The sequence below is a fragment of the Stegostoma tigrinum genome, chromosome 3 (assembly GCF_030684315.1).
Source record: "Stegostoma tigrinum isolate sSteTig4 chromosome 3, sSteTig4.hap1, whole genome shotgun sequence".
NCBI lineage: Eukaryota > Metazoa > Chordata > Chondrichthyes > Orectolobiformes > Stegostomatidae > Stegostoma > Stegostoma tigrinum.
Genome location: NC_081356.1, coordinates 32244128 through 32256905, shown reverse-complemented (window position 1 = coordinate 32256905; position 12778 = coordinate 32244128). Strand labels below are relative to the sequence as shown.

Here is a 12778-nt window from a genome sequence, read left to right as displayed (position 1 = left end):
TTGATTGCTTGATTGTCAAAACTTTAAAAGCACCATTTAACTACAGAGTTGAAATGGGACAATGCAGGTCTGTTGATTTACAGCCGTCGCTTAAATTCATAGAATCACAGAATCCCTTCATTGTGGAATAAGGCTGTTCAGCCCATTGAGTCCATATTGACCCTCTGATGAGCATCCCACTCAGACTCATCTTCCCCCCAACCCTATCCCCTTGTAACCCTGAATTTCCCATCGTTAATCTACCTAACCTGCACCTGTTAGGAAATCCTCTGCGTGACGTGTGCATTCAGTATCATCTTTAGTTGATTTTAAGAGAGAAAAGATAACACTGCAGTTGTTTCCACAATTCTTTCCTCTCAGTTAGCAGTCAATTTCAAATATCAATTATTGGTAATTAGTTAACATATTTTTTCTTCTTTTTCTATAGAGTTTGGCTGTTCGACAGAAATGACAACAAACCCTCCAGCACCAGGTGAGAGCTGGCTTATCTCTTTGTCAATACAAATGTCTTAAATTTTTAAAAGGCTACCACACAGGAATGTAAAATAGTGGATTAAGAGTAGACTGCTTTCTGTCGGTCGTGATTGTGGCTAATCCTGAGCTTCAGGTCTACTTTCTCACCTGTTCCCCATATTCTCTGAGACTAAAAATCCTTCTTTGGCCTTAAACATTTTCAATAATTGTGCATTCAGAACACTCCAAGGTAGGTAGTACCAAAGTTTCACAATCCTCTGAAATTTCTCTTTATCTCCTTCCTAAATGATCAAATTATCCTGAAACTGTAAACCTCTGTTTCCACTGGCTGTGGAATCCAGAACAATGTCTGTGTCAAACCTGCCAAGCCCCTTCATAATCTTGAGTGTTTCAAAGAGATCACAGTACATTTTCGTGAAATCCAGAGGTCATCATAGGTCAACCCTCTCATAGAATTTTTTAAAAAAGCCATTGAGTAATGCTATACCTATATAAAACACAAGAAGTTGGAATCTGACTGACCATTGTATTTGGTTCTGTGTTCCACATTTCCTTTCAACAAGGACATGAATGTTAGGTAGGTTCCAGGGAAGGTAACTAGAATTTTTCCAGGAAAGGGGAATTGGAGATTTGTTTGTTTTTCTAGCAGAGATGGTTAAGGGGCTTTTTGATAGAGATGCTTTTAAAATATTGAAGGGTTTAAATAGAATAAATAAAACTCAACTGTTTCCAGGGTTGGTAGCCAATAGAAATAGTTGAAGTGATGGCAAAGGTGGACCAAGCCAATAAGTGGGACTGACCAGATTACTTTTTAAAAGAAAACGTACAATTGTACAAGTGTAAACGTGCAGTTATGCCTTTTGAAGTGACTTCAGAAAGGATTTGTTGGGATGTTGCTAGGAATGGAATATTTGAGTCATTAAGATAGGCTGAGACTTTTTTCACTGGAGCATAGGAGATTGAGGGGTGACCTTAGTGAGGTTTATAAAATCATGAGAGTCGTGGATAAGGTGAATAGCAAGAGTAATTTCTCAGGTTGAGGGAGTTCAAAACAAGGGGCATATTTTTAAGGTGAGAGGAGAAAGATTTAAAAAGGTCATCAGGGTAACTTTTTTACATAGGAAGTGGTTCGTGTGCGGACCGAGCTGCCAGACATCGTGATGGATGCAGATACAGTTACAACTTTTAAAAGACATTCGGATAAGTACATGAACAGGAAGGGTTTGGAGAGATATAAGCCAAATGCAGGCTAGTGGAACTAATTTGCTTTGGGAAGATGGTTGGCTTGGACTTTTTGGACAGACGGGTCTTTTTCTATGCTGTATGACTCTGTCTAACTGGTACATATTGAATGGTTGAATGACTTCTTCCTGTCTATACTACTCAACGTTTCTTTTTTTTTCATATTATTTTAAAAGTTGCAAATCATTTCCTCAAGGTGAAGATTTTTATGTTTTCAAAAAAAATTATTCAAAGGAAATTCCATTTTGATTTTCCTCCTATTTTCCCTGGTTTCTTTTGCCTTTGGTTTTGTGTTTGTTCTATACTTGCTTACCGTCATCCACTTCCACCTCAACATCATACTGCAGTCACATTACTGTGTGGGTCGGTGGGGGGGGTGTTTTTCAGGAAGATGGAAGTGGGTGTTGGGTCCTATCCCATTTGGAGACATTCCAGCATGATCTTGTCTTTTATATTGCAGTACCTGGAGGAAGCACGATTGTGAGATAAGTCTTAGAGTTTTCTTAAGCTCATCCTAGGACAGACAACTGAACAATAAATTCAAACCTAAGATAACCATGTGTGAAGCTGGATGAACACAACAGGCCAAGCAGCATCTCAGGAGCACAAAAGCTGACGTTTCGGGCCTAGAGGGTCTAGGCCCGAAATGTCAGCTTTTGTGCTCCTGAGATGCAGCTTGGCCTGTTGTGTTCACCCAGCTTCACACTTTGTTATCTTGAATTCTCCAGCATCTGCAGTTCCCATTATCTCTGAATAAATTCAAACCTTCTTGTTACTGTGCACTATGAAAATTTGTTTGTGGCACTGAGGCAACAATATTTGCTAGTTCTTACTTTTTGCTATTATATGATGTGGAGGAGCAGTTCTGTGTGTTAGTGGTGCATCTTTAAGCTGGTAAATAACCAATTAGGAGGAAGTTTCAGAAACCTAACCAACAAAGAATAAAACGAGTTGCCTTGCTGCTTATGGCAAACACTTTAGTAAACATAAATAATCACAAGTCAGTGGGACATTTTGGACTTCAGAAGTTGTTATCAGTATAAATTTTAACGCTTTATTAGGTAATCTTGTCTAACAAATATCCAACATGGAAATGTAGTCTGAGCTGTATTAAAAATTATGTACACATTGCAGGTCTGGCAGGATTTTAGCCCCTGGGTTCTTGCTTGGATTTAGAGTAGGTTTCCTTTGTACTTTTGCTGGCCAACTCCATTTCTATCCATTGAAAATAGTAATTATATTTCAAAAGAACTTCATTGGCTAATCTTTTCTGAATGCCTGAGAGTTTGCAATGTGCTGTAAAAATATATAGTTTTTTGCTTCTTCCTTTTATTGTGCCAGAAGTTATTTGGAGATCTGTATTGTTGTGCATTGCAGAAGAATAATAGGCTTCTTGTGTGTGATCTGAATGATGCTTATATAGCGTAGCTTATTGTGTACCCTGAATTTTCAGTAAATTGTGATGTTCTTGTCTCACACCTAAGAGAAAGCTGAAGATGTATGTTAGCTAATGAGATTCTTGTGTAATAAACAATTGAACAAATTGGTCTTCTGTATAGTGTTAGTGTTTATATAAAGTTTTTTTTTGTTCAGTTACAGAAATTTATTAGCAAGATTAGAATAATCATTGTGTAAAAAAGACACATTATTAGTCTTTGGTAAAATAAACTTATTTTAACAAAGCTATGAACTGTTTTGTGTTTATAGTAATACCAATATTGTTACAGTTTTTGAGCCTTTATCTCTGATAGCATTAAATTTAATTTAAGCAATAAGCAAATTAAAGCGGCGACAGTTGACTGAAGCACTTCTAATTGAACAATGTCGAAGTTTGCCCCCTGTTGTAGAGAGCTTTCATTGTAAATAACCACTGCACCACAAAGGAAAGGGGGTGGCGTTGAGGCTAGGACAACTTGGTGGTTTTCAGTGGCCGCACTTTTGCCTCCCCATCCTTGGTTCCAGTTGCCCTTTGATTGGAGCAATTGAAGTTCCCTACCAAAAAGATCTGACAGGCTGGTTACCATGGCTACCCAGTCAGGAAACCAGATACGTTCTGCCAGGTAATTGACGGAGTAATGCATTGAAGACTTGAACAGGCTGTTAATTGACCATTTGAGGCCTTAATTACTGGCAAATTGAGAAAGTCCCCAATAGACCTTCTCATCAAATGCTTAATCGTTGAGGTGGCAGCAAAACTCTTGTTTGCTAGCATCTTTTCTAACAAACAGAGTATTCCACTATTATTAGCAAATGCTTCATGAATATTTTTAATCAATCTATCAGGGATGCTGCCACTGTGTGACCTGCCCTTGCAAGCCATTTCTCTGCTGTATAATTCTGCTAATTTCTGAAATATTGCGATGTGGTCACTTTTTTTGTTCAAAACTGTCATTATCAACTTTTGCAACCATATGATGACAAAACCTTTTAACAATTATTCCAAGATCCTATCTTCATTTCCTTATTGATGCACTAAATTGATGTGACAATAATTTGAAAATATTAATTCAGCAGGTCGGCAGCACCTGTGAAGAAAACTGTGTTAACATTTCGGGTCCTGTGACTCTTCCTCAGAACTGATGGTGGCTGGGAAAACGTCAGTTTATATGCAGAATATACATCAGTTATGAGGAAGCTTCACCGGACCTGAAACATTAACTGTGATGTTTTTCTTCACAGATGCTGCCAGATGTGCTGAGCTTTTCCAGCAACTTTGTTTTTGTTCCTGATTTACAGCATCCACAGTTCTTTTGGTTTTTCTTTGGAAATATTAATAGTGGATTACAAAGTATAATGAATTTTCAAGCAAGGACAAGTCAATTTCATCATTCCCATTAAGCTCCTCTCCCCTCTCCTCACTCAAAAGAAAGCACAAGTAGCTACACATTTTAAAACGACATTTGTATTAATTGATTTTAAAAGCTTTTTTCTTTCATCTCACTGTACCAAACACAACTGATGCTGTATTGAAGATATATGGTAATGGTCTCGTAGGATGTCTTTGAGGGTGGCTTGCCTTCTGAGTTGTCCCTTGAGTGAATTATCTGGTCTTCAATGTTATCTGTGAGCTGGATTAGAAATTTGACATCTTGGCAGAGATGCTTTTGAAACCATTTCCTACTATTACAAGTGCTCTGCAATGAAACCCTTTGCTTGATTTTTGAAATTTGATATTGTAGAGATTATTTACATGACACTAACTACATTACAGGAAGAGGCACAAATAATCTCTTAGATTAAATGGTCTTCCAAATCCACCTCGCAGGAGGATGACCTGGGACTTGCCGACCATGTTTAGTAAAGCAGTGTATAATCTGTATTAATCTTGCTTTGTGCAGAAGAGATTACCGCATGAGCAATGCATACAATACTTAATTGGAGGCAGCATAAGTTATGATTTAGCAAAGAATGAATATTTAGCGCTGAGAACATTGGTGTTTGAGGAGGTACGATAACAACTGTTATGTTTTTATGTAGGTGGAGGAGCTTTAATTTGAGGTGAACATAAAAGTTATGCAGAATTTTCCAACCTGCAACAGGGTTAGGGCTTAATCAAACAGCTAGCGGAATGGAAAATAAGCACAAGGAAAACCTGATAGATGAGATGAGTAGCGACATTGGGACTGGAGTGGACTCAGTTAAGGGTCCTTGTATTGACAGTCAAGCAGAATCTCCAAAGAGCATATCAAACATGGCACGAGGAAGGGAGTAACTGGTGCCATTGCTATCATGAGCAGGTGTTCAAAGCACCCGCTAAGGTTGCACCAGCACTCTTCACTGTTGCCATGCAGGGAGGAGTAAAATGTACATCTCAGGCACTGGCTGGCGGTCCAAATGCCAAAACATCTGATAAGTACTCTGTCAGTAAACCTCGAGGTGGTTGTAACTGGTTCCCCCTGAGCCTTTGAGATTTCTTTGACCTTGATTTCCACTGTTCTCTGTAGCCAATAGCTGCTGGCTATGGCTCAGTTTAGAATGTTCAGTTTTGGGCATGTGGTCACTTGAACCACAGTCTTTCCCGCTAATCACTTGAAGTGTCTAGGAAAAATGGAGATCACAGTTACAGACCACGCTGTCTCCATGCAAGTAATTATCAAATCTCAGACACCCTAATTCCATGAGTAACTGTTGTTTCCCGTTGTACATAGACAACAATCCCCTATACACTGTCTTCGTTGAACACATCAATAGTCTAAACAGTACGAAAATCAAATAGTTTTTCCTGTATCTAGCAAAATTCTGGACACTGAATAATGGGGTCTTGATTACCACCAAATGGGGAACCAAATATCTGGGGGATAGGAATATTCCTGGCTAGAAAATAGAGTCTGGGGTCTTGAGCCTGGCTGTTGTAGCATGCTGACTGCCTGAATAACTTGCTGTCCCTTGCAAAGTGACCTGTGCACCTACAGTTGTAGAATTTCCCTTGCAGCAGTGGCTTCTGCCTCTGACCTCTTTGCTGGTGACCCCTACCTCTCTCAGTGCATGGATGGCTCCAATAATAACTCCCCTTGTTTCAATCAGTCCCTTCATTCTTCCACAGAGGACTGTGGTTTAGGACTTTAACTGTGTGTATTTTGCCTGATTTAGAGAGCTGTGATCCATGAACCCTGTTCTGTCAAGCCCAGGTCATCCTTTTTATCACTTATTGTTCTGTGTGGATGTTGTGCCTGCCATCAAAGTATTTGCTAGCTTTCCTTGCTGCCTCTATAAGAGAAGCATTTGGATCCAATTTTCTCTGTTTTGCAGTGACCACATAGTCTGATCTAAATTACTGAGGCTCCTGTATTCTGTGTCCATGGGCACCTGGCAAATGCAGTAGTGCTTTCCCCTAGGCTGTGTATACTTAATCCCTGCACTGGGTCTCCCCTAAGCTATCCTACAACAGTTAGGATTGCTGTTTTTGTGATCTACAGCTCCCTTCCTCCCTTCTGAGGATTGAGTAAGACAAAATGGATTGTGGAACCTAGGCATATTGACATTAATTTTACCCCTTCAACATATTATCAGGCCTGTGGAGAATCTTGTGGTGCTGTCAAAAAACATGAGGCTCACCTGTGGTTCAGGATTCAAACTTGAGGCACAGCAGGTAACAGAACAACTTTGAAGGGGGACAGTCAGTGTAGGTCTGAGGGTGTTGTACTGAAAATGCATGTCACATACAAAACAGGGTAAATGAGCTTGTAGCGCAGATTGAAATTGGCAGATATGATGTTAAGAATATCGCAGAGACATGACTGCAAGGGGATCAGGGCTGGGAACTAAATATCCAAGATATGCATCCAATCAAAAGTACAGACAGAGGGGCAGGTTTTTTTTTCTGAAGAATGGTCTAGGCCCAGAATGTCAGCCTTCCTGCTCCTCTGACGCTGCTTGGCCTGCTGTGTTCATGCAACTCTACACCTTTGTTATATCAGAGGGGCAGGTTTGCCTTCTTAATAAGAAATTAAATTAAAACAAGAGCAAGAATTGATATTGAGTCAAAAGGTCTTGAATCTGTATAGGTAGAGTTGAGGAACGGCAAAGATAAAAGACCCTAATGGGAGTTATGTAGAAGCCTCTAAGCAGTAGTCAGGATGTGGGGAAGAAAATAAATCAAGAGATGGAAAAGGTTTTAAGAAAGGCTCTATTACAATAATTATGGGGTATCTTAATATGCAGGTGGACTGGAAAATCAGGTTGGCAGCAGATCCCAAGGAAAGGAATCTCTGGAATGTCTACAAGTTTCTTTTAAGGGTTGTTTTTTCATAGAGCCCACGAGGGAATTTCAGACCATTCTAGATGTGACATGTAATGAGGCAGACATGGTTAGGGAGCTTAAGGTGAAGGAACCTCTTGGGGGCACTGACCATAATATGTTGCAACTCACTCTGCAGTTTGAGAGAGAGATGCTTTAATCATATGTCATAGTATTACAGTTGTGTAATGCTAATTACAAAGACATGAGGGAGGAGCTGGCCAGAGTTCATTGAAAGGGGAGACTATCAGAAAGGATGATAGATTCGCAGTCCCAGTTGCTTCTGGGACTAATTTGGAAGGCACAGCAGAAATTTATCGCAACAAAGAACCATGCTAAGGGGAATACCAGGCGTCCATGACTGACAAGGGAAGTCAGGGACACCACAAAAGCAAAGGAGAAAATATGCAATGTGTTCAGATTAGTGGGAAGCCAAAGGATTGGAAAGCCTTCAAAACCAGCAGAGGATAACTTAAAAAAAGACAGTAAGTGAAGAAAGAAGATGAAATATGGGGGTAAGCTAGTTAGTATTATTAAAGAAGATTGCAAGAGTTTATTTTTAGATATATAAAAGGATAGAGAGAGGCAAGAGCGGACATTGGACAGCTAGAAAATGAGGTTGGAGAGATAGTAATGTGGAACAGAAAAATGACAGGAGCTAAATAGGTATTTTCAGTTTTCACAGTAAAAGTCACCAGCAGCATACTGAACTTCAAGGGAGTAAGGGGGTAGAGATGAGTGTAGTGGCCATCACTAAGGTGAAGGTGTTAGGAAGGCTGAAAGTTCTGAAGGCGGATAAATCACCCGGACTGGATGGACTACACCGCAAAGTTCTGAAGGAGATAGCTGAGGAGGTTGTCGAGGCTTTGGTATCTTTCAGAATATCTAGGTTAGGGAGGGTGCCCAAAGTATTGGAAAATGGCTAATGCAACATCTCTGTTTAAGAAGGAAGGGAGGGAGAAGACAAAAGACTTTAGGCTGGTTAGCCTGACCTTGGAAGACACTACATGGCCAGACACACTAGTCACCTTACCATACATCAGAGATGACTACAAGACTACTCAGACCCTGAGGAATCAGAGTAGCCCACAAACCAACAACAGCTACTGATGAACATAAAGGATCCCATACCCACAACCAATAAAACTAACAATGTACAAAATACCATGCAAGGACTGTGAGAAACATTATATAGGCCAGACTGGAAGAAAACTGACTATACAGATACATGAACACCAACTAGCCACCAAGAGACACAACAATTCTCACTGGTCTCAATACAGACAGACAAAGAGGGATACGAATTCGACTGGGATAACACATCCATAATAGAGACATGCTAGGGAATTCCTGGAGGCTGGCATTCCAACCAGAACTCTGTCAGCAAATATTGAACTGGATCCGATATACAAACTACTGAAAAACAGAACCAGAAGTAATGCCAGCCACCCCAGCAAACCAAAGTAAACAAATAACAACCAGGGACAGAACACCAGCGCTTCACTGGCGGCGCACTGACAATGTTACCTCACAGGGTGACGAAACATCTGCGGTCAACCACACATCCTGTGCTTGCTGGCTGAGCTGATCACAAGAATCATGGATACTAGTGATTGAAGAAAGACCAAAAAAAAGCATAGAGTTGAAAAGTTGGCTAGGATGAAAGGGAATTTCTTGGGGCACGTTTGCCAGAAGAAGAAATCATTAGAAAGTTAACAGCAGCCGCCAGGTCCATCTGCCAGCCAACTCTTTTTATGGTTAGTTGTTCTATCGAACATACTTAAGGTTGAGCTTAATTCTTAAGTTATATTATGCATTTAAAAATAAAACATATACAGCCCTGCAATGGAAAACATTGGGGTTTTTAAAGGATTAGAAATCTAGATGTATGTTTAGTTCCTCACCACCTCTATATTTATTATTATTCTGTCAGGTTTTATGTTGTAGTATGTTAAAACTGCTATTTCCTGTAGATTTGATTTTTTTTAAGAAAAAGGCTTCGATTCATTTGGTGCTTTCTGTCACCACCAGATGTCTCAAAGTACCAGTGAGAAACTAAGATGCTTGTTAAAAGGGTAGTCAGTGATAAACCTAAAACCATGTCTATTGATACCCCCCCCCCCCTCACTCATCCACACCTCTCTGCTCAACTGCATTTCAGTTATGCCTCCTCTTTTCTGTGCATGCATTTGGTGTCAGGAGCAACTTATTTGCCCAGGGTATGGATATGAGTTTGCAAATATGAATGTAACATGTATGATCTGACAAAGGATTGCATTGTTGATGCAAAATTTTTACTTAGGCATTTGCATGTTGTCCCTTTTGTGACACCATTATACTAGGTTGGGATGCTTAATGGATAACTGGCCATTTTATATAGCACCACTAGTTATTGTAGCCATTGGTTCAAATATATTTGCATTTTTAACTTCTTTGGAAACTATTCAGTTCGATCTTTTTAAAAAAAATTCCTTCCACTTTGGTTTTGCTACCATTTTCCATTGGGATCAAAGGGAACTTCATGTACAAAACTGTATGTTCTAGATAAAGTACCAATTCCCATTTGTGGATTTGTCTGTCCCTAGTGCTTTTTTAACATAAATTGCATTTCATAGCAATAAATTGAACTTAAGGCCTAGCTTCTAAGAAATCTGCGTGCAAATAAAAAAATGCCTCAAGTACTAAATTAAATGGTATACTGAAAGTGATAGTAATTTATTTTCTGTCTGCAGCTGAGATAAATAGAAAATTTCCTGGCTGTAAATGATAGTTTTGTTATCCAGAAAAGTGTGTATCTCGTGTAAATTCAAACAGTTGTATAATGCCAGCTGAAATCAAATGCACAAAAACAGTGTAATGTACAATTGCTGAGATGCAGAATTAGTTATGCACCAAAAAAGGTGAGAACCATCTCTGTTCAGTACATGATTTTCTAATTATATAATTTTGGTATAAATTTCTTAACTCCATTTCTTTAAGTATTTCTGATTTTACCAGTCACTGATAAAAGTCACAAACTTATTGCAGTGACACCAGTTTGCCTGTAGTAAGCAGGACTGTGTATTTTTTTTTCAGCATATTACTTATTGAAAGGGGTGGTATGATTTCAGAGCTGAGAGACCCAATAGGTAAACTGTGTGTATCTGTAACACTATTATTAAAAAGTCATTGCTTGGCCATGTACAGTTATTTTGACAATGTCTGAAGGTAACGTATAGTAGTTTACTGTTGCAGTGTTTGCACAGTATCCATCACCATTGTATGTTAGGGCTTGTCAGTTAAAAGCTATCTTTAATTCATTGCATCTGCCAAGGTGAGGTCGAATGGTGCCGTAAGTCTTTATTTCACTCAATTTGTGTATAAATTTTACTAGTGCAGCTTTTCCAATGTTTGACTCATCCTCAGTCATTAAGTAACCAACAACTTGTATCTATATACCCCTACATTAAAAAACGTTTCCAAAGATGATTCACAGGAATGTTTTGAAGTGACATCTGACTTTTGATGTGCAAGACATTATTTAAGGAAGATGGGTAAAAGTGTGCTCAAAGATCTTTTGTTTTTTGGTGCATTCTGGAGGAAGATAAAGGGAGACGGAGAGGTTTAAGCAGGGAATTCTGCAGTTGAAGACTCAGCCAACCATGGCAGAGCTACTAAAATTTGGAATGTTCAAGTAGCCATGATTAGGGGAGTGTAGATAGGAGGGTTTTGTGACATGGTGAGATAAATGTGACCAGGACAAGGTCAGTTGAAATTGAAAAAGAACTAAATGCGTTCATCCTATCTATGCCCCTCATGATCTTGTACATCTGAATAAGGTCACCCCTCATTTTCCTACATTCCAAGGAATAAAGTCCTATCCTGGCCCACTTCTCCCTATACCTCAGGCCTACTAGTCCTGGCAACATCCTCGTAAATCTGCTTTGCACACTTTCCAGTTTAACAATGTCATTCCTATAACAGGGTGACCAAAACTCTGCACAATACTCCAAGTGTGGCCTCACCAATGACTTACACAAATTTAATATAATGTTTCCAACCCTTTATATTCAGTGCCCGAACTGATGAAGGCCAGTATGCTAAATGCCTTCTTCAACACCCTATCAACCTGTGACGCCACTTTCAAGAAACTTGTATTCCTAGGTCCCTCTGTTCCACAACACTCGCCAGGACCTTTATACAGTAAATGGTAAGTCCTGCCTTGGTTTGACTTTCCAAAGTGCAACACCTTACACTTAACTATGTCGATTTGCATTTGCCAATCCTCAGCCCATTCCTCATTCGATCAAGGTCCCTCTAAGTTTTGATAACCTTCATTGCTATCAATGATACCTCCTAATTTTGTATTAAAACTTGCTAATCATGCCTTGCATATTCACATCCAGATCACTTATGTTAATAACAAATAACAAAGGTCCCAGCGCCAACTCCTGTGGCACACCACTATTCACAGTCCTTCTGTCAGAGAAGCAGCCTACAACCATCACCCTCTTCTTCCTACCCTTGAACCAGTTTTGAATCTAATTAACTAGCTCTCCTTAAATCCCATGCAACCTAACCTTCATGACTATCCTGCTGTGCGGGACCATGTCAAAGGCCTTACTAAAGTCCATATAGACAACATACACTGCCCTACCATCATCTATCCTCTTAGTTACCTCTTCGAAAAATTCTAAAAGATTCATCAGGCATGACTACACGCATACAAATCCATGCTGACCATCCCTAATCAGACCTTGACCGTCCAAATGTTGGTTGATCCTGTCCTTGAGTATTCTCTCCAATAACTAGCCTGTCACTGATGTCAGGCTGACTGGTGGCCCATAGTTCACTGGCGTGTCTTTGCTACCTTTCTTAAACAGTGGAACAATATTAACCACTTTCCAGTCTTCTGGAAATTCACCACTGGCTAAAGACGAAGCATAAATCTCTGCAAGGGCCTCTGCAATTTCTTCCCTAGCCTCCCACAATGTATGAGGATGGACTTGATGAGGCCCAGGGGATTTATCCACCCTAATGTGCTTTTAAGGCTGCAAACACCTCCTCTCTGGTAATATGTATGCAGTCCAAAACATCCCCACTTGTTTCCTTTATTTCCTTTGCATCCTTGACTTTTACTGAAGAGAAATATTCATTACAAATCTCTATCTCCTGTGGCTCCACACATAGACAGCCATGCTGATCTTTAAATGGACCTATTCTGTCCCTAGCCACCCTTTTATTCTTAATAATAGATATGGAACCTTTTGAGATTATCTTTAACCTTATCTGCCAGATCCGTCTCATACCCTCTTTTTTTTGCTGTTCTGATTTCCCTCTGGAATG

At 39.7% G+C, this 12778-nt stretch overlaps 1 protein-coding gene across 6 annotated transcripts in view; it reads left to right on the top strand.

The window, feature by feature from the left end:
* Positions 1-12778, top strand: part of inip (ints3 and nabp interacting protein) — a 33605-nt gene that overhangs the window by 3526 nt on the left and 17301 nt on the right. For all 6 annotated transcript variants that reach the window (XM_048527978.2, XM_048527977.2, XM_048527980.2 and 3 more), the window contains exon 2: positions 428-472. In XM_048527978.2, the coding sequence (XP_048383935.1) occupies positions 448-472 (25 nt within the window). In that variant the 5' untranslated portion in view covers positions 428-447. The remainder of the gene's footprint in view (positions 1-427; positions 473-12778) is intronic.